The 23,234-nt window shown below is 44.5% G+C and overlaps 1 protein-coding gene across 1 annotated transcript; it reads right to left on the bottom strand.

Moving 5' to 3' along the window:
- Positions 1-868: 868 nt before the first annotated feature.
- On the bottom strand, positions 869-22,628 carry LOC142802816 (uncharacterized). Its single transcript, XM_075887864.1, has 8 exons — positions 22,596-22,628; positions 20,949-21,088; positions 18,597-18,776; positions 15,847-15,910; positions 14,834-14,967; positions 6,562-6,662; positions 1,667-1,821; positions 869-988 (listed from the first exon to the last, which is right to left on the bottom strand). Exons 1-8 carry the CDS (start codon positions 22,626-22,628, stop codon positions 869-871), a joined length of 927 nt encoding a protein of 308 aa, XP_075743979.1.
- Positions 22,629-23,234: the final 606 nt, after the last annotated feature.

Here is a 23,234-nt window from a genome sequence, read left to right as displayed (position 1 = left end):
TTATCAAACGAAACATAAGAACAAAAAAGAGGAGGATGGAAAGAAATACAAGAATAGAAGAAAAACAAGGAAGATAGGAAAACATGTATTGCAGTCTTACACTTTGTATTCAGACGCAGTACAATTCAAGAGGACGTGAGTCAGGAGGATCTGAGCGCGAGTCCCGGTATGCGAAATGAATTCACATGTATGTATAAAAAGTCGAAAAATCGGTATGGCTCGTAATACGTAGCCTGACAGAGAAGAACGTGAAGCATACGATCATTCCTCCTTAGTTTGTTTGCCTGTTCACTGAGCTGAACATAAAAAGTCTCAGCACAGGTAACACTTGATTAAAACGAAGGCGTGAAATCTGAAATACTGGACCGAGCTACTGGGAGGCGAAAAAAACGAAGCTGGGTGAATTACGCCAGAAGCTTATTTGCGGAGTGGCCCACATTTTGATTTATTACGAAAACAACGGCGCCTCAGTATTATGATACTGAGTATCTGGTGTCACTTTGGTGAGCTTACCTGCTCTGTAAAAGCTTAATTGATTGATTGATTGATTTGTGGGGTTTAACGTCCCAAAACCATGATATGATTACGAGAGACGCCGTAGTGTAGGGCTCCGGAAATTTCGACTACCTGGGGTTGTTTAACATACCATAATCTAAGCACACGGACCTACAACATTTCCGCCTCCACCGGAAATGCAGCCGCCGCAGCTAGGATTCGATCCGCGACCTGCGGGTCAGCAGCCGAGTACCTTAGCCACTGTACTGCGAAATCTTGAGGTGGTAAATGAATCGACAGTGGCTAGGCAGGGATAGGATTTCTTAAGAAGCGATATACATTCGCAGTGTTACCACTCGACACATTACCGTAATCAAAGTCGAGTACTTGCCTCTTCTTGAATCTCTTTCTCGTCATACAAGGACTCATCTGCCGTAGCTTCGTAGTCAATGCATCGCGTCTCGTAAGGTAGAGGCAACGAGACCAGCTCCGTCTGCGAGAATTACGTCAACGATGTCGATAAAAACATAACTGGGAAGATTTCAATGAGTTTTCGCATGGCAACGTACTTATTAGGCGATACGGTTATCGTGGCTCACAATATTGAATTTTTTTAAAACTCTTATCACTCTACGACACTTGTCCAAAACAAAGACAAATATACCTACTTAATTAATATAATTTATAGTATAATTTATATAAATAATATAATTTAATTTATTTTTTCTCAATTTTATTGCTGATCTGTTATGAACAAACGGTACAGCTCAAGGCAGACTAACTGTCTGACAATGAACCACTCAAGCACATCCGTTATCTTGAGTATTTTTCGGTAATCGCAACGAAAGGGTGGACCTGCTGATTTGAACTTGAAATTGAAACCTGATATCAGATGATAGCTGCATTAATAGTCATTTTGGTGCTGTCCCTAATGTATAAATAGTACCAGCATATTGAATACGGCCTTTACTCTGCGTTATTTTCTGCCAAAAGATGCCTGCCTTGTAATACATCACGATCACGCTTTGCAGCAATGAATATCAGACCTCGTCAATCTCACTACACTGTAGTTAAACTACGCTTGTTGCAAGTATTCTCCAATTTTAACTGTCGCTCTCGAATGCGCTAGCCACCCTAATACTCAACATAGACAGGCGGGTAACATCTTCACCTGAGCTACGGAAATGGTGTACTTCCGACCCGCTTGGAAGCGGAAAGTGTGGATGATCCCAGAAGTGTAGCTGCTTGTGGCGTGCACCAATGCCGAGAAGGCCATGTTCTCGTTCCGAGGATCCTTGGTGTCCGCGCGAACGCGGAAGTTGAGTCCTGTGGAAACGTCCAGCAACAACAAGCAGCAAGTTCGTTGTGCATGTGCGCGAGGAAACTTGGGCGAATGCTTTTCGTAAGGCGGTGATTGATTACATGACGCAAGCGCAATTGACGTTGGCGTTCGTCGTGAACAAGAGACCTAGTTCACTGTGGGCAGAAGTAAGTCACTCGCCCTTTCCCGTGTAATAACTTCAGCTGAAAGACGTACGGTATGTGACACTAAAAGCTTTCTCATTGCGACAAGATTTGAAGATATGAAGGCCGGAAGGTTAGCCATATGAAGAGAATAAAATAGTAAGATAGTTGTGTAGGCCGCCGAGGCCTGTATGTGATGGTGTGAATCTTAGCCTTGCGGGAACAAATGGGTCGCCTATCTGCGCGCCTCGTTGCAAATCTCACCAGAAAACGATAGTCTTGTCTGTAGGCACTGTGTGAGATCACTGTGTGGAGGCACTGTGTGTCTGGAGGCACTGTGTGTGTGTGTGTGAAGAGCAGCGCTTCGAGATAGGTAATAGTGCACTTCAAGTTGTAAAAGACTATGTCTACTTAGGGCAGGTAATAACCGCGGAGCCAAACCACGATATTGAAGTAACTAGAAGAATAGGAATGGGGTGGAGCACATTTGGTAAGCATTCCCAAATTATGACAGCCATATTGACATTATCCAAGAGGAAGGTATATAACAGCTGTATCTTGCTGGTACTTAGCTACGGAGCAGAAACCTGGACACTTACAAAGAGGGTTCAGCTTAAATTGAGGACGACGCAGCGAGCAATGAAAAGAAAACTGGTAGGTGTAACCTTAAGAGACAAGAAGAGAGCAGAGTGGATTAGGGAACAAACGGGCGTTAAAGATATCATAGCTGAACTCAAGAAGAGGAAATGGACATGGATCGGGCATGTAGCGCGTAGACAGGATAACCGCTGGTCATTAAGGGTAACTGACTGGATTCCCCGAGAAGGCAAGCGGGTTAGGGGAAGACAGAAGGTTAGGTGGGCAGACGAGATTAAGAAGTTTGCGGGTATAAATTGGCAGCTGCAAGCACAGGACCGGGTTAACTCGCGGAACATGGGAGAGGCCTTTATCCTGCATTGGACGTTGTCAGGCTGATGATGATGATGACGACGACGACGACGATGATGATGATGATCATGATGATGATGATGATGAGTGTCTGTACACTATGTTCTGCATGCTGCCGCGGATAGCCGAGTTGTTATGTCGATTGCCGCAACATCGAGGCTCTTGATTGCGGATAACTACTTGTTTATATTGGCTTGGGGAAACGCCAGAGTATGTGGTCAAGGCTAGCGAATTTGTTGCAGTGCCTGCATGCAGGAGCTATTGGGATAAATGTCGGCATAAATTGTGTGCAATAAAGCAGGGCTGGCATACGAACCCGTGTGCAGGAGTCTGAAAGTCAATGCCTGCGCTTGATTTAACGTCTTGCTAGGAATGGGAAGTCTTTTCTGGCGAGATAAAAGGGCTGTGTAAGGGCTGTGTGGTTGGGTGATCTATGTTCTCCACATTTGCGGGCCGGCGGGGAGTGCTTCATGGTCGGGAAAAGCGAGACCTCGAGTTTTAGAGTGAGCCAGCTTGTTCATATTTATTGGGACTCCCCTGATGGATCTCATGTGGACGCTGAACCACGTTAGGGTGTCGGTGGTGATGCTCTTGCCCTCCAGTATGCGATAGGCTTCTTTGCACACGGTGCCAACGGAAAAATATCAAAGCAAGTGAGGGAATGGAGTAAAGCTACAAGGTGGGCTAATTGTTTGTGAATCTCTGTAAAAGCACTGAGGTAGTACGGACAATGCACAGTACGATAAAGCTACAAGGTGGGCTAATTGTTTCTGAATCTCTGTAGGAGCACTGATGTAGTACGGACAATGCACAGTACGATAAAGCTACAGGACACACAAACTTGAGCGTTTGTGTTCTGATTTTTACAAAGAAAGCTGTTATAGATCCCTTCTCGGGTCACACAGTTGTCCGCCGCCGCAGCCGCCGTGGTCCGTAACAACATCGCACGAAAGAAAACCTTGCACCAAGACTTGAGCCCGGGTCAGCTGTGTGTTAGCCCAACATTCTACCACTGAGTTACGCCGGTGCTTATAACTTGTTAAACTTCCCTTAGGCAGGCATGACCTAGCACCAATGACGTGGGGCTTGAACCCGGGTCCACTGGGTGCCAGCCCGGTATTCTGCCACTGAGCTACACCGGTGCTTGTGACTTGTTGTCAAACTTGCCTTAGGCAGGCTTGATGTCGGGAAAGCAATCGCGTTAGTACGACTTACAAAGCGTTTTACAACAGCGAAAGAACAACCTGTCGTCGCACAACGCGAATAGCGTAACGAGTGGGCCGTCCAATGCTCCAAATCATCACAAAAGCTTGTTCTTGTTCCGTTTTAACTGTGGCGCATACCCACTTCAGCCATAATTCCTCATTGTCGTTAGCCATTGCATGGGAATTGGCACAAAATTTCTTGCTAGTGTTTAGCGGATACCACCCTTCTCAGAATGACGAGAAGTAGCATAGCGAATGGCGGCCTACCATCAAAAGAAAATATTGTTATTTTCCTAGTGGGTATCAAGCAAGTGTGCTTGCGGCAGTTACCCAATGAGTGTTTTGAAAAGGCTCTGAAAGGCCGCTCTTTCAGCTTTCGCTGTGTCTGTGTCACGCCTACCGCGCAGGCCTGGCGTTATATTTTTTTGTGCTTAATATGCAGTATCTGTGTTCACTTACTGAACTTCCAAATATTAAAGTAAGGAAATGTCATTCTCATCGCAAAAACTGCTCTTTCTTTCGGCGTTGATAACTCGTTCGACTTACATAACTGCTACAAGCTGTTTTTTTTCTGAACAGCATTACGTAATTTTGCAGCATCAGAACTACTTAGAGTTGGTCGGAGAGTTGGAGGAATGACACGTGTAGAATGAACGCATAGCCTTGGCGAATGTGGACAATGCAGCTATATAAAGCAAACGGAATTATAGCAACAAAAGACGTCCGATATAGTTTACTATGTTTGCAGCAATGATCGATATATATATATATATATATATATATATATATATATATATATATATATATATATATATATATATATATATATATATATATATATATACTGCGTGGCCACTCAGCAGAGTAGGATGTTAATGACAAAAATAATAGTGTGCAGGGTGGGAGGCTTCTTTCAACGCAAGCGTGAACCATTCGGGTCATCTCAGCGGAAGCGCTGCGATCTTCGCGGAAAGCCAGAAGTGACACAGAGAAGCAGCCGAGAAACGTTCGAGCCATATCATTCATCCGTAATGAGATTTAGTACCAAGAAGCATTATGTGCCCGGAAAGAAAATAAGGTTCTCTTCAAAGTTGACTTGACGTTGATAAATGACCTATCCAGAGTTCGGAAGGACCATGCTAGGCAAGTGTGTAAGCCCACTCGACGTTACCCGAGCTCTATGCCTTTTAATTTTACTTTCTACGTCCCACACTGGAAGAGATCTGGAATCATCCAGTGATAATGGTTCGGTGACGTATTGACCTTATCCCACTTCAACCACTCCACGCGAGTCAAGAAGCAAAGAAGTCAACGCAAAGACTAAATGTCGGATTTTGTATTTCATGAATCCCGTGCTCGAACTATTGCGAGACGTTCAAAAGGGCGACGCTTATTTATAGGGATGGTTGTCCCTTACGAGTGACAATATCTATACGAGCGTGGATCATGGGGAATTGTAATGGTTGATGACTTTAACTAGATGACTTTATAACGCGCTCTGGATATGGCATAAAAAAGAATCAAAACACTCTGCTAATGTGTCAGGTCAAACCTGCGAAGCGCCTCACCTGATTTACAATAGAAATTTGAGAGCGTGAATAACACTCTGCCAGGGTTTCATGGTATAAATATTCTAATGGCTAACAGAAGAGGATTCACTGTACGCGCCTCGACGACAAGCGAATAAAACTTCAGGCACAATATGTCAACATTATGCCATCTGTATCTTCAACAAATTCTGTAACACGCAAAAGTTTAGAGCAACATGGTGAATAATTGAATGCCAACCATGCGAACAGATTTATTCATCTGCTTTCAAATCAGGAGGGGAAAAAAATACAGGGCGCCATAGGCGTGCACATCCGTTTACTCGTCCGTTCAAGTGGTTTCCGATAAGGCTTGAGGTATTTCCGTGGCTTTCATACTTCTCTCTACTTTCAATGTCAGCTTTGAAGACAATGCGCAGAAACACTTACGTGATCTCCAGTACGAAATATTGAATAAATAAATAACGGACTAATTTTTGTGTGAACTGCAGGACAAGCCGAACAGTGCAGCAGGGATGCAATTAGGTTACAACTTTCAGAAGGTTTACTTAAGTGTCATGTGATTAAATTCAACCCACATGGTTGTTAAACTTCGTTACTATACTTGCCTCCGTTTTTACCCATCAATACTATGTCATTATGGTCTTCCTGATCATGATAAATCATGATTATCCCCGTCATGTTTATGTATCCAGCTGAAAGGTGAAAGCCTCCCCCAGAAATCTTCAGTTCATCATACATTGTGCTTGAGGCTCGAAAGAAGCACTCGATTGCCTTCCCCAAGAATCGCAAGTAGTGTGATCATTCTGCACGGACGCTATCACTCTGTACGACTACTCTACTGACATTATCTGTCACGCTGAACTTTCGATGGCGAAAGAAAGATGGTTTCCTTATCTTACGGTATTTGTACTGCTCTTGACACCTCTGGAGTTCCGGTGACCTGCCGATGTTAAGAATGAAGCAGACCCCAGTCTTCACGAACGTGTACGTGGGATCCCACCTGCAAACAGTTTAGTGAGTGACGTGGTCAATGAGCTGCGAAAAAAAAACATGAGTTTAATGTCATTGCTGAAGAGAAACCCAGCGAAAAAATATGCGAAACCATGCTCGCCTCGTAAAACAGTCCTTTCGCTACGATTGGATCATTTTTCAAGGGGCCCTGCAACAGCATGGTCAGAAAACGCTCCCGACAAGACGCGAGCCAAATATTATAGCACATAACGCGGCCTGGAATTCACAACAAATTGTCATAGTCAGCTAGAAATTGCTTTCTCTTCTCTCGACAAATCATGAAATATGCCCAAATACCACACGTAGCAAGCACATCTACCAGTCATTGGCTCATTTGAACCTGGCGGGCTCGGTCGTTACAGGGATCGGCGCGGGAAGCCGCTACTTGTCCACGTGCGCGCGCGCGATCACACTGAAAAAGCCGCGTCTTTGAAGAAAAGTGCTAAAGGTCACGAGGTGCGCGTGAAGTTTTTTTGTGGCCCTGCTATCCCTCCTGCTTAGGTTCCAGCACTTTCGTCGGGAGGAGAAAAGAGAGAATGCAATGCCAGCATGCGACAGACCTTTGTAACTCTACTCGCACTGGACGGATTCTTAAAATTTTCGCGGTGTTGAATTCGTGAGGCAATAAGCTATTGCAGTGAATTTACTTCATGGTTACTTGAAAAAGTGTTTCAGGGTCCCTTTAAAGAAGAACTTCAAATCGGAATGCAGTGTCGTTCTTGACGCCCTTGCTAGCCTATACCGTAAGTTAAAGGGCCACTCACCAGGCCCCGTACCAAATTTTCGTAAGCCCGTGGAAATTATTGGGTTTCCGATGAGGAACATTTTGCCGCAAAATTTTCATCGGTTCACGAGCTGAGAAAACTGTTTTTTTTTTTTTTGAAGCGGCGTGAAACGAGGATGAGAGGAAGCGAGCTCGAAACCCTACGAAACCCTTGCCGCTCTTCGGCGTAGCCATCGCAAACCAAATCTCTTCCCTACCCTCTCCAGCATCCGACCAAGAAGTCACGTGCGCATGACGGGCTCGAACAAGCCCAACCCTCGTGCACGCGAGCAGCGTTTTTTGTTTTTTTTTTTCACCATCGTTATTTTGAGGTTTATTGCCTGTTCCTGCGGGATGGTTTGGAAACTCTGGCTTAGACGCGGTAGAATAGATGAGCACAGTGAGTGCGCGAACGCGTAGGAGCATTCCACGGCGGTCGTCTGCTCGATGCGCTGACTGCGGGGACACGAGCGCATGCGAAACGCCGACACATTAGCCCCGCATCTTGTTGCAATTCACGGGCGAAAAATGGGAAAAAGACACTTGCATTCCCTTATGGCGTCGCATTATTTATCGAGAGCTTTATCAATCTCTTAAAAAAATGGCAGCATATCCACGGAGTCAATGATGAAGAGTGGAGTGAAGCATCCGTCCGTCCACTCGTTCTTGCTTCCGTCCGTCCAAGCGTGCGTCTGTGTGGCCGTCCGTGTGTCCATCCGCCCGTCCGTGCGTGCGTCTGTTCGTGCGTCCAAACGTCCATCTGTGCGTCCGTCCTTGCGTTCGTCCATGCGATGCATCCGCTCCTGCGTCCATCCATGCGTCCATGCGTCCATCCGTCCGTGCAGCCATCCGTGCGTCCGTCCATGCATCTGTCTGTGTGTCCGTTCGTTCATCTAGTCGACACTCCAACTACCACCATCTCGCATCTTTTCATCATATATTTCTCATGTGGAAGCACTGCCATCCAGCGGACATTCCAAGGACTGAACGAGAGGAGGCACACGCACACTTTCTTACGGCTTGCGCTTCGTGTCTACTTCCCACCTTTAACCACCTCGAGTTCAAGGTATATACTAGTTCACTGTATTCATGGCACTGCATTCCAACGCTCACTAAACCTTTCTAAAACCAAGGAGGTTACGCCCAGCGAGTATAACGAGCAACCCTTTCTTGTCAGATAGTCCTCAATGTACATGCCAATGGCTGCTGAGGGGGAATGAGAGACAGGAGAACTCGGCTATTAGTTAACGCGCACACTGCGAATTTTCTATTGTTCAACAACGCAAAGAAGAAATCTCCCACCGGCACCACCTTGAAGGTCAAAATGTAAGACTGTTTACTCACTACTACTACGACTACGAGGGACGAGCGGGTGCCGCTATAAAAAGCTTCGCCCATAAAAATTACATAAAGTACGCATGACGTGTTAGATAGTTTTCGCCATGTCATGTGCCACTGTTGGCAACGTCAGAGCAAAGTCGTCTGCGTATAGGACCAACATCACTGCACTGCAGTGCACGTAGGGCCATTCATGCATGCTCGTCATGCCAACCTTCTCTGGACGCGCGCTCGCCAAAGGAAGGAGGAGCAGCATTCATCTTGAAATTTGACCCATTTCCGTGACGCGTAACGTTGCAAATTTTGGCAGACGTGATCGTGAACGCCTGATCTACGCACTGGGCTTTTCAGCTCAAAATTGTCAAACCTGGTGAGTGGCCCTCTAAGTTTAACGTTGTACGACACATCGTTATACTCTAACATCGTTATACACATCGTTATACTCTTGTACGTTATCGTTATACTCTAAGCAAATTAGGGCTTTGAAGTATTTTTTTTTGTAATTGAGTAAAAAAACACCCTCACCACGAACATCCGAACCACAGCTTATTGATTGTAATACAGCTTGCCTTGCGAAAATTTTATCTTCCAGACTTCTTGACTTGCCGCAGGCGAGCTCGCTGATTTCCCTCTAGCTTTTTTCACCAGCCGCTCATGCTCCCGGTGGCTTTGCGATCCAACTCGATTCTCGCTGTGTTTTGAAATTCCAAATACGCTAAGCCCCCGAACCAGACAGTATATGTTGATATCCTCTATCGAATTTCCTCCGAAGCCTTGACGCGTGTGAAGTCTTGATCTTCAGCTCTATTTTGCGAGAAAAAAAAAGAAAAATGCAAGGAACACAGCCGTAGTTTAATGAATTACATTGCGCGAAGCATGGTGCCTAACTTAGTAGCACTGCACAGCGATGTCTGTCTACCTAGTGGTGCTCCTTCATTCGTGGCGAAACAAAATCCAGTGAGTAAACGGAGCCAAGGCCTTGAATACATCACTAAACAATCAGACAATGTGCGCTCGCGTATGCGGACAGGTGTTTATTAGGCCGTGGAAAAGCGATAGCAGGTGGCCGCAGAAGTGGCCCGAAGTAGCGCGAAACTGAACTACACGTTATGATGATACATATACGAAACAGGCCCACAAAGCCGATAACACAGAGAAAGAAGGTATGGGTAAGTTTCCTTTAGTGAAGTTCGTGTGCATGCCCCTTTCTCCGGTGCGAACCGAGAAAGCCGACTCTCGTATTTCACTGGTGGGAATGAGGCTCTGACTGGTTATATGCAGTTGGTTTATTAAATGCGAATCATTTCTTAGCGAACTTCGGCGACGTTGAGCGTATCTATCTATCTATCTATCTATCTATCTATCTATCTATCTATCTATCTATCTATCTATCTATCTATCTATCTATCTATCTATCTATCTATCTATCTATCTATCTATCTATCTATCTATCTATCTAGCCACCTACGACTTTTAGCTCTCTTGGCTGTTTCGATAATGGTATCGATACCAAACTTGGCATGGCATAACATGACTGCACGAAGAACATATTTTAGTAGTCATAACATGAAAATCATGACATGAATGTCATGAATGTCATGATTTACATTTCATGGCCCTGCAGCTCGTGCGGTGGTTTCATTCGCACGGCATGTTGCAAAACAGGTATTGCATGGCGAACACAAGCGACAGACCATAACATGAAAGTCATGACATGCATGCCATGTAACAACATGATTGCATGCCATGCTCACGATGCGCTCGTGTCCGTTTCAGTAGCGTCACATACACCGAATTTGATATTACGGTACGTGAATGGATGCCGAAAGTATGTGACTGGTGCAAACGCGCGATAATACTCAGATACGTGTCATGTAACAACATGACTACATGCCACGCTTATGATGCGCTGGCAGCTGTTTCGCTAGCTTCAGTTATACCGAATTTGGTATTACGGATCGTAAACGGGTGATAAAGGTATGATACTGGTGCAAACATGAGAAACATGAGACGCGTGCCATGTAACAACATGACTACATGGTACGCTCATGATGCGCTGGCGGCCGTTTCACTAGCTTTACATGTACCAAACTCGGTAATATGTGACGCGAACGAACAACATAGGTCAATGACACATCTAAATATGGTAATCACAACATGCGTGTCGTGTAACAACATGACCACATCCCATACTCATGATGCATTCGCGGCCGTTTCCTAGCTTCACATATCCTAAATTTGGTGTTACGTTAATGAATGACGAAGGTATGTGACTGGTGTAAACATGATAATCATGAGATGCGTGTCATGTGAGAACATGACTACATGTCACAATCAAGGTGCCAATACATTGCAACGTGACGTGGTGTGCGTGCTCGCCGGCGTTCATTTCGTCGCGTCACGCCGGCGTTGCTACGGCAGGCGTCGGTCCTGCCATATACTCGCAGGCACGCGCCGCGCTGCGTTGCTTTGGCGCATGCGTGTTTCAGCGCGTACGGCGTCCCGACGTCATGAAAAGAGGGCGACACAGTGGTGTCTATAACGCGTCGGCACCAAATGCAGCATGTCGCATTTCGCGTCAGCAGCCGTCGGGCCGCGCCGACGGACGCTGGTCGCGTCCGGCGTCGGACTATTATAGAGTGCTCGCGTTTTGCTAACGTAGCGTCGCTGTGCCCAGCGTGCGCGCGCGTCAACGCTACATCGGAGTATATTGGGTCCTTCATGATGCGCTCGCGGCTGTTTCGCTAGCTCCACATATACGAAATTCGGTGATACGTGACGTCAATGGATGACGAACTATATGACTGTTGCAAACGTGATAATCCTGACACGCGTGTCTTGTAAGAACATGACAACATACCGCGCTCATTGCATGCTCGAAGCCGTTTCGCTAGCTCCACATATACTAAATTTGGTATCACATGACGTGAATAGACGACGAAGGTAAACGACACATCCAAACGTCATAATCATGACAGGGAAGTCATGCATGGCATCATTTATCTCTACCTCGTAATGTTGGGCTGATGTTAAAGTTGCATATCAACCTTTTTCATTCGTGCTTCGCACATCATCAATTTCCACTGTACGTGGGATCTGCCAATTTTTCACCATCGCACTCGGCGCGTTCCCGGAATTCGCCTCTCCCCAAACCTTCGCCGTGCGTCTGTTAAAAACTCTGCTGCACGGGGTCTTCTTAAGTTCGGGCACGGTGTTCTCGGGCAAAGGCCACGTCCCATGGTTTGGGCACAATGCTCGAATGCCTCCAGCCGTCGAGGTCAGCCATGCCATAGTCGTCGGGCCATTCAGCGCAGCAGAGTCGCAGTCCGTGGCGAGCACTTGAAGTCACAAATTGGAGCCCCGAGCTCGTTGTTTAGACGCTAGCTGCCGTGGCTGTCAGAGGCCCCCGCAATCACCTGGGCCCACCGCCCGGTCGTAGATTCCGCTGGCAAATATGTTCCGGCCCTCATCACTAAGTGTTCACGAAGGTTCACTTCCCGGAAAACACCACCGTAGCCAGTCGATGTATGGGCCGAGCACCGGCATTCGTCGGTAGCTCGTTTTTGTTTATCCGAGCCGCAGGCGCCGCGTCACCCGACAGCCTTAATAAAGGAATGGTCCCAAACATATTCGTTAAGCTCTCGATACTCAGGTACGAGTTGTCATTTTACTTCCTACTTCCACTGCCCACTGCGGTGCATAGTCTGTGCAGGGTGTGAGCCATGCACATTCGTGGATGTAGTTTACATGTGGCTACGTATAGATCGATTCGACTTTTACCAGTAGGAGTACACATTCCAAGAGACAGCTCAATGCTCCCCCTCTTGAGAGTACGTCGTACTCTCAACTACTTAAGTTCGTGAACACAATTGTGAGGTATTTTTAAGCGGAACCAAATGCATGGCGAGACTCGATGAGGCTTTGCAAGAGCCAGCAATTTTAAGCGGGGTCCCGCGAAATGTTGCGAGGTCCGGAAAGACCTCAGTGTGTTGGGTTCCCTTGCCGATCGCTATAGACATTGATGTTTTCCCGCACGAAGCGTTTGTGAAAATAGTGTTACCTGCACTCTTTTTTGCTTTTCATTGTCGTTTGCAATCAAACATACCCGTTCTTACGCCAGGCTTTGTTACCGACCACCATAAATGGGCAACAAATTTGGAACTTACGCAGACTTAATTAGTATGAGAGCAGTATTTCGAGTAAATTCGTAATTCATAACTCAGAACAACTGTGCACAAAGAAAAAAATTAAAAAGGCACAGAAAACATAGAACACGCCAGTGTGTCTTCTCTGTTGTCTGTGTCTCTTTTTTTGTTAAGCAGTCGTACTGGAGTATATTAGTGCAATTTTTCCTCAGCTGGACTTACTGGGACTCAAGGTCACCAACATTTTTACTTAGCCAGGCCCACCAGGCACACTTACGGCTCGGTCTGTGTTAGCATGACTGAATCGACTCATGAGTGAGTAAGCGTAAAATCTCCTTTTTCGATCATGATGTCGCTGCTCTTTAACGCCAATATCTCATGTAATCGGTGCTCCACGTGGCAACTTTTGATCTTTCACGTACATATAGCGGGATATCGGTGGTTTCAATGAGTAAATACACTTTTGTGCAAGACAGGATTCACACAAGATACTTTTATCAAAAAAATATCTTGCCGTGAAAAAGTTCGTGGGGGCGGAAAAGTAGTCACGCCCCCCCCCCCCCCCCACCTCTGAGTAAATCTTCTGATCAATAAAAATGGAAGTGCCATGTGATGCCAGGGCATTGAAATATGCGAATGGACGTGAGTAAAAAATGAGCCGATGTAAGGCTGATAGTATATAAATGACAATCGGTTAGCAAAGAAAAAAAATGGAGCTCACTGAAACTCGCCCATTAAGTATATATTGCGCTTAGGGCTCAATCAAACTCAGACTCACTAATATTTTCTTGAACCAGGCTCACGCGGAGCAACACTCACAAAAATGGTTCACGAGCGGATTCACCCACACTTTACTCACCCAGACCAACAAAAAGTCTAGGTGGTGTTGCCCAGATTCGATCAAACTCAAACTCGAGCTAATATTTGAGCTTAGTGAATCCAAGTAGGTCTACCGATGAGAGAGTTTGCCGACCTGTGCATTGTAATACAGGTGACAACATGCTGAAACTAAAACTGCTGTATTGCGTATGTCAACACATTTTTAAAATCATTTCTTAGTGCCACGCTCTGCAGCTGCAAAAAAGTGGATACTGGGGCTAGTTGGTATTACATTTTGAAAGAAATTTACTTGTCTTAGTGCGCAGGGAATGGTTGAGGAAGAAGAGAGAGCAGTGAGATAGGACAGAGCGCACACTTACAACCAGTTTTATTGCACAGATGGCGGGAATATATATACAATCAAAAGGGCGAGGAGACCACACACAGAAGAAAAGACAATTAATAGCGCGTACGGTAGACCACCTTATTAAAATCTTTATTTGACAACCTAACTAAATTGACAACCTAACTGAAATCTTTAATTGACAACCTAATTGACAACCTAACTGACAACCCAACTGAGATTTATGGACGGGGCACTGACACACTCAGTTCCTACTTTACGAATAAAAAAAAAGCCTCATATATTTCACGTGCCCTTTGGTCCTTATATCTTGCCATTACTTGGCATTCATCGAACTTCGGGGTGCACCCACAATTCGCACAGTGACTTGCCAAGTGGCTGCCCACTGATCCGCGCATCACATTTGCTTGCTCCCTAAGGCGATTGTTCATCTGACCGATGTAGCATCGGCCACATGATAAATGCGGCTGGTCCTTGCCACAGGAAGCATTGCTTGTGTAGACCCACCTTGGCTGTCCCGGTATTGAGCAATTGAACGTAGATGATTATTTATGTCCTACAGAAGTCTGCGAAACTCTAATGGCGTTTCTATCAACAAAAAAAAAACGATGTGTCATGCTATTTTTTTTTGCAACCTGGATGTACAAATTAACTTTTATTTTTTATTATTTTAATTGGTTAGAACACCAAATGAGCACGCAGTTTAGCCAACTGGCAAGCTGTATACTTACAGGTTGTCACACTTGAAGCTTTCGCAGATCTCTCCTGAGAAGGTCATGGTGCAATTGGAAAACACGTCAGCCGGAGGATAGGTGTAGTTGATAACGTACTTCATAGCGACGATATCATTGCCCACTGTCGTATCCTGAAAAAAAAGCGCAACATTAACTCAGAAAAAAAGCTTTCCCATGATACAGTGCCTGCAAAATGCACAATGGCGATGGTACCCTTGCATTGCATACCCTAAATACTATACGTATTGCAGAGAAGAACATCGGTGGAGAAAACTTGCTAATTGAGAAAAAGGTTAGCTTAAACCCAAAAGCCTACGAAGGACAAAGTGCGTAATATGATCTACAAAAACGCTTATACAAATGAACACAGATAACTTTGCAATAGCAGAAAGACTCCGACATCTTTGCACAATTTTGCTAGAACCTGTTTTCGCAACTGAATATTAGGGATTAAGAAACACTTACTATCCGGAATTATAATGTGTAACGCAATATGATTAAATCGTTTACATTATCACTTATTGTGGATGTCCAATGTAATTTATGCGTAGAACATAGAACGCTTTTTTTTGTAGCATTCCACCTGCTTTCTGCACTTCATGCATATATTATGAATGCAACCGCTAAACGCGACGTCGCAGACAAGGGGTGGTTGTTATCGAGATTTTAGAAATGAAAGGACAAAAGATAAGAGAAAACATTTCCCACGAGTGACGAGCTTTTATGTCCTCGTGGACAAATAATGCCATATTTTTAGTGCATCTCACATGTAAACTGCGTCTGCCCTTTTATTTCACGCTCCTGTTGATTACCCAATACATTGCACAATTATATAAAAAAAGGGGGGGTCATATGATTTGAGAGGCAAGAACAATCAAATTGCGTATCAGACGGCCAAGTGCAATAACTGAGTCTTTAAAAAACACTATACGAAGCCACTGCTTTTGGTTCCCGTTATTTTTATAATGAGATTAATATTTTTTTCTAGAGGAACAAATTAACGTGCTTACGAATGTAGCGGCGACGCACTTGTTGTATCTGCCGTACTCTGTGCACATCCTGGTGAAGTTCACGCTGTAAAGAGCGCACGTAAAATCACCGTTTAACGTGTTCTTGCGGCAGAAAGAGGTAACTGTAATTCTTTACTTCGAAGGTCTTTATGATGAATTAATTACCATTCTTAAAGCGGCCCTGACCACCGCGCGTTGAAAAACGAGGAAGTAGTTTCTTTCTCACCCTTGCTTCCCTTCTTGCGAAAGATTTTTTCCACTTATTTTTTCATAAAACACGTGTACAGTGTCAACACTGAGCGATGAGCTTATGTCGAGATTTCGCACTCGTCGGCTACACACTGTCCCCTCCCCTTGCGCATTCGGAAACGCACATAATGAAGCGAAATCAGTTGCCCGCGCACAATAGGCCGAGACAAGGAAGAACGGGTGGCCGGCTTCACGACAAAGCAACGTGAGGTACAGTTCTCAACTGATATCTTGCGCACATGAACCAGTAGAGACTATGTAACACAATGAAGGAACGTGAATTACCGTTCTTGCATTATGAAGGACCCTAGAAAGGCGACTTTCAAAATAGAACGACGCGCTCGCTTTTTTTGTGTGTGTGCGTGTGCGTGCGTGCGTGCGTGCGTGCGCGTGTGGCGCGCGCGCGCGTGTGTGTGTGTGTGTGTGTGTATACTTAGAGGGTTGTTAGGAGTCTTTTATGAAATAAGAGCATGTCGCGTTAAACTGTCTTCAGTTCTTGAACAAAACCTAGCTTAATGTACCATAGGAATGGGCTAACTGGCCGATTATACTTGTCTTCGTTTTTTTGTTTTTTTCATGCATATCATCTTCCTTATACTTTTCACGTTACGATTTTCACTTGTTTCGTTGACACGAGCGTCTTTTTCCCGCACGTGACGTGACTTGTGTTACACTCATCTGGCCTTTACTAGGCAAGCATGACTTTCTACAATTGCCATGAACGATCGGTGATTGCTTTTAAATTACCGCCTTTTCTTAAAAAAAAACATTTAGTAGAGGGTGAGCGCTCAGTGATGTGATCCTTCTTCGTTCGCCCTCGATTTTTCTATGGGGCAGCTCTTCGCCGTATCAGCATTCACTTGTATATACTGTATCTTCTCGACTATTGCAATAAAGGCTACATATGCTGGTCACTTGAACAAGCGCCGTCCGTGGTAAGTGCATCGTGGCCGCTCTGGCTGCCGCGTACCCACGTACAGGAATTAGGGCATCTGTAGTCCGGTCTCGCACACAGACGTACTGTAAAACAAGGTTCCAATAAAGCTCAAGCAGATTATGCGGCAAAATAAGATGTTCTGATAGTTGCACAACCCTATCACGCGGCAATAACAACCACAGAAAACATTGAATGACCCCTAGATAACCTGTGGAAATACTAGGACGAGCTCGCAGTTCTCTTCTGATGTTCCCACGCTCGTTCGGCACTATCCTTGAAGTCAGTAGTTTTTTCACGTCACGTCATCAGGAAATAAGCTTTAAATTGGTCCATGTACCAGGGATGTGCATTATCTACTGCTCAGCTCTGCCGTCCAGTCACGCGCCCGTTGTGACTTGTCTAGCATCACTGTCATGATCGATCACCTGATGTCACTTTTTTGGCGCATTTTCATCTGCACTATAGCGCAGATAACTGCATGTAGCCGAAACACACGGACTCCTGATAGGCGAAACAGTTAGTGCTGAAGTGTCCACATGTTCTATATGAATGAATAAGCGGCAATGGGGAGATAGCGCCGAAAAGAAGGGTAGCTGCAAAGGCAAGAGAAAATTCGGCAGATCACGTGTACCTTGGTAATCGATGTTATGCGAAGCATACGGATGGAAGGTGAGTGTGTTGATTTTTTTTATTGAGAGAATCGTTACGAAGTGGCGCTAAAGATATGTACTAATTCACGCACAGACACTCGTTATACAGCCTCATTGGGTTTATATAACCAGTGTACAGTTGCGCAGAGGGAGGCTGACAGTAACATCGATATTAGCAGCACCAGAAGTGGTAAGCTTGTGTTTAACGCTGGTGCTCGCGAGGGTGTATAGTCCAGTACATTGTTACAATAATCAAAATAAGTGGATTGCGCTTAACTACAAGTGACGTTAACCCGACGTCACGGCTGCATCGTAAATATACACATTTCGTGTTTGTAAAATTGGATAGCCAACACGTACTGCAACCACAACTGACGTTTCATGAAGATTAGCGCCTATTTAAATAGTAGTTCCGAGACCTGGCGTGGCTCTGTGGTAGCTTACTCGGTTGCCACGCCGAATGCTAGGGCTCGATTCCTGCTATAGGGCCCTGACATCTATTCTTTGCTCTCGTCAGGCCAACGCTGCCGATGTGAGTTTTTTTTTTTTTTATTATTAACGCCAGCGGATATGTGCCACACGTCTGGCGGATAGTGTATGACGATGTATGCGACAAGGTTGTGACATTATTCATGTAATGACCAGTGATTCATATTCGTTGAAACATCTTACCCTCTCGTGCTAATTTTGGTTTGCGCCAAGTCAGGGGGGGGGGGGGGTGAAAGATCGTGAGAGCACCCAGACGTAGGTGCCTTGATAGATAGATGAATGGATATGTAGATAAACGCTGGAAGTGCATGTAGTATACAAGGAAATGCTTCGCTTTTAAAACTATACTCACTCGCATTTGAACGCGGAATGGTATAGGGACTCTCTACCTTCGCGCAACATTACAGAGGCAACAAGGGGCTCACGCTTCGTATGAGCAGATGGTCACGGCAGGGAAGAAGACGCCCCGCATGTTCTGCTGCTCGTAGGTGACGGCCGTGTAGAAGTGGCGGTAATTCTCGTAATCCCAGTAGATGCTGAACGAGCACGCCACGAAGCATCCCTGCACCATCAGCATCTTGAACACGCGGAACAGAAAGGTGATCCTGCGGCATCGGGGAACAAATCACACGCGCAGGCGTCCATCTTGTGCCGAGGGTAAACCGATACGCTTCCGCGTACGGCGAAACGATCGCCTTCGCTGCAATCTCAGAGCAAATTAATAGCATGTCACCTCGGCGTCCCGCGCTATAGGCCCGTACTTTCTGTCCAAGAGACCTGGTTTGAGCAGCGGTGCGCTCAGGCCCTGCAGCTGTGATATACCAACTACGATGACTACTTAATGAACCACTCACTCAATAAAGTATTCTTACCAACCGCGCTGGCAAATATATGGAATGAATTTGAACCTTGAACTTTGAACTTTATTACGAGTAAACAACATACAAGAAAAACATGTTAGCAACATCTGGATCCTTAGCAGAATGCTAGTATGGATCCATGCAATTATAACATACATTAATTAGAGGCAGGAGAAAGAGTTGTATAATGAACGACATTTTAGTTTAAGATGCAGATTGTTTTAATAAACATATCACTTATACACAGATACCGAACACATTCAAGAGGAAAAATCCAACTTATACACTACACTTTGAACACGTTTTTGGTTTGCATACCTAACGTAATACATCTAATGTTTCTGTACATCTGGTAATAGCATTCCTGGTCACCATACAAAACATTAGTTTAAAATCATGTCACTTTTCATCATTTGACGAAACTTGACAGTAGTCTAATAGAGCTCTTTGTAATGACGTTTGAGCATTAATGTGAAAGCATTCTGACAACCGTAACAGCCGTGAAGCTTTGGTGGCACTAATGATTGTTCTCTTTCAAGAATCTCGTTCTTGCTGACCTATATACGTCTGAGATTCGAGCCATTGTTTGGCGAAAAATAACAAACAAAAAAACAGAATAGAATGAGTACACGTAAATTCAGAACAATAAACAAGATTCACAACCGCCGGGCATAGTTAAAACTGTTCCTGAGGCCATTCATGTTCTGCGTACACCTTTTTTTTTTTCTTATCCATACGGACTTTCACGCTCTGTGGACACCCGAAACACTACACTGGGAAAGTGTAGTGTATTATATTTCGTCATATTTCCTTCGTCATATTTTACTCCCCGTTATCTTGTCAAACCACTTCTCCTCTATAGGTCAGGACTTCTTTTTGTATTTCAAATGCGGTGTGTGGTGCACTGTTCTCGTTTTTTTTTTGTCACTATGAATTAGATTGTCACCATTGTGAATCCAAAGGCGAGGGTTTCATCGTTAATAGACCCGTGCATCACGCCTATCTAATAATTTTTTTCACTGTCCCTTTCCCCCTATCCCCGTTCACTAATCCTAGCCTTGCGTTTATTACTAATGTTTGATGTTTTATTTCATACAAGATCAAGTAAAAAAAAAAGAAGCAGATATAAGACGCCCATGCCCACTTCATGTTCACATTCAAGGCTGAAGGAAACAGGTTAATTTTTTTTTTTTTTGCCAAACCATGCTATGATGGGCGGTGGGAACACGCTTTCGGTGTGTACACAACGCGTTCTCTTGTAACCTCAAAGAACTTAAAGTTGCTTAAGGCAATCAACATTGTCGCTACCAACATCGTGTGGAGTGGAGCCGAAATGCAACGGGCCTCGAATCGCGCGCCAATTTTGAACGCCTTCCTGTGTCGAAGCACATGACGGGACTCTATTACGGCCCTCGAAATGTCTTCTTGGGACTTTAAAATGAAATTTCGGAGTTTGATTGATATCAGAAATATCTCATTAAACTTTGTACACATTCTTGCGACGGGCTCGTTTTTTTTTTGTATATAACAAAGAAGAACGAGCCCTTATATTTCCACGTCTTTCCATCTCTAGTATATTTCCACGTCTTTCCATCTCCATCTCTTAAGTGGTCTTCCTTAAATAGTGCGATTGAAAATCATTTCATTTTGCTCAAAATAAACTTCAAAACTCCTGCCTAATTGAAAAAAAAAACGGCCTCACGCAGCACGGCTAACTACAGCATTAGCTCATTTGGTAAAAGCGCGTAATCCCAAGGCCGTATAAGTTTGGTTCCTGCCGATGGCAAGTTGCCTTTTCTTCCACTCAACTTACTTCCCATCTCTGTCACAGGTATAACTTAAGACAGTGTTATTACGAATATTATGGCGTAGGTGCAGCGAAAGGTATTTTGCCTCATACGATAACGTCGTACTCACTCAGCCTTGCGGAGCCTTCCTCGAACACGTCGGCGGCAGAAGTCGAAGACGACCCTCACGCTTTCGGTGGCCCCCACAACAATAGCCACGCCCATCCAGAAACCAGAGTAGCCTCCTACGAGACCTAACACTTGGGTACCCTGTGTGGTAACAAAATATTTCGGGCCTTTAGACTGAGCCTGAAAACAGGGCCTGTTCTGCTACCTTTTTCCATCTAACATTTCTTCTCACTCAATGTAGAGTAAGAAACCAGAGGTAACTTTGCTTTTCATATTCTTACCATCTTTACGAGTCAGATGTTAGTCAATGTTCAAATTCTGCTTGCTGCTTGATAGCTGCTAGCAGGCTCACAGCTGTTGCCACGGTCCTTATTATCGAAAAGGTCTGTATTAAAGCGTTCACACACTATTTGCATTGAAAAATTTACTGGCGTTGCAGAAGTACAAATAAGTGCTGATACAGTGAAGGTTTTCTGCCAAAGTGTAGAAAGTGATTTCACTGACCGTTAATAGAGGAATAAAGTGCAGTGCGTCGACGCTCCTTGATGTCATGAGTGCACGCACTTTGACGAAGGTGAGTCTGAAAGGGAAAAAGAAAAAAAGAAGGATAAGGCACTCGTTAAATCATTGTACACCATAACTGCCGCTTGACAGACACACCATATTGAATTCTGCTAAACAAATGGGACGAATTTAAATGCTTGCGCTAAATGCTTCCTTTCTTCCGTTTTCAAGTGCAACCGTCCCCATGAGTGGATCCATAGTTACCCGCCCAGCGCAGGCACGTGGTGGCATCTAGTGGCAGCTATGCTAACCATGCGACTCACAATGCTCAAATCAACCAACGGCCGTAGACTTCGTGTCTATGGCAGGGCCGTAGACACAAATGGCACGATTCGCCGAGATGATGGAGAGCGATTTCTAGTTCAGCTAGATAAATAATTGGAAACTAATGGCCTCGTGCGGGGCTCTAATGTTCGGCTCACGTGTTGTCAGAAGCCTGAGCTACCATTCGGCAATGTTTTCTGGCCACGCACGAAAGTATGGAAAAGCCCCTTTAGAGTTTTAATGGATACCTGTGATGCCAGAGCATACGCTTACTGCTGATAGGTCAAAATGAACTTTCACGTTAATAATGACGATAACTGAATGACTTCATTAGGACGGCGGACACTTTTTTTTTGCGAGTAGCCGAGATTGTTGCAACATCTGGCGGAGCAGATCTCAACCAGGAGCTTCTTCCTGAGTGACCTCTGGAACCCACTTCGGCGCGGTTGCCACCAATACATACCTAAGTCAAGCATTATAGTAGCCTCCATGTTTTTCTTCTTGCTACTGTTATTATTATTATTATTATTATTATTATTATTATTATTATTATTATTATTATTATTCACCATCATCATTGTTCGCATTAACGAAAATTTGTAGAAAGGTCCATTTTCTTGAAATTATATGTACAGCACGTTTAGTGTGATTTTCTCCTGTATTTCAACGCAACATGTACTTTTACTAAAAGGGACATTGTGCGTGTGACATCATAACTACTTGCAGCAGCAATATTTCGTTATCCGACGAACCCCCGTAAAGGTTAACGATAAGAACTACTTTTCTTTTCTTTCTTCAAATCCGTAGACAAAGCACTCACCCCTCCATAGACACGCTGGTTTCTTGTTTCCATGCCGACTGGGTCGCTTTGTATATCGTCTCTCTGCGTAGGATCACACAGTTATGTTTGAAAATATTGTTTCGGTTTTGTACGCACTCGTGAAGTAGGTGCCCTGCTTTATAAGGCATTATTACAATTTTTTATTTCGTTTCTTTGCGTGTAATTTTTTCTTTTCGTTTAATTTAGATACCAAATACTCCATAATAAGCGGACTTCACTGCTACAACGCTTCATACCTTTGTTCATTTTTCTAATAATAGTAAATAAAGTCCAACAACCTCATGTATAAATTGGGTACCTGAAAATGCAGGCATCTGATTAATTATTCAAAGTGCAAGTCATATAAGCTTTCAGTCTACCACTTATGCCTCATAAACAACGTATCGGAAGTAATAGGATCCCACAGAAAAAAAAAACAGGCATTTACAACTCTTACCACTTATTTATTATTGCATTCGTTAAAGTGAACGTGTATTTCATTAAAACTTGCCTGAAGAAAACGGCCATTTCGGAAACATGATCATTCTATCAATAACTAAGTGCTTTAAATCGAAGTAAGATACAATTCGGCGAATCATAGTGCGCGAAAATTGCAAGCAATTTTTCTGTACACTATTC

The sequence above is a fragment of the Rhipicephalus microplus genome, chromosome 3 (genome assembly GCF_043290135.1).
Source record: "Rhipicephalus microplus isolate Deutch F79 chromosome 3, USDA_Rmic, whole genome shotgun sequence".
NCBI classification, from domain to species: Eukaryota; Metazoa; Arthropoda; class Arachnida; order Ixodida; family Ixodidae; genus Rhipicephalus; species Rhipicephalus microplus.
Note: the sequence above shows the minus strand (reverse complement) of the source record. Positions and strands in the feature narration are given on the sequence as shown.

Coding starts and splice junctions, on each gene's coding strand:
- LOC142802816 (XM_075887864.1), bottom strand. CDS start 22,628: ATGGAAACAAGAAACCAGCGTGTCTATGGAGGG. Junction 21,089..22,595: donor ACCAGCGTGTCTATGGAGGG/GTGAGTGCTTTG, acceptor GTTACCACACAG/GGTACCCAAGTGTTAGGTCT. Junction 989..1,666: donor ACACCATTTCCGTAGCTCAG/GTGAAGATGTTA, acceptor TAATTCTCGCAG/ACGGAGCTGGTCTCGTTGCC.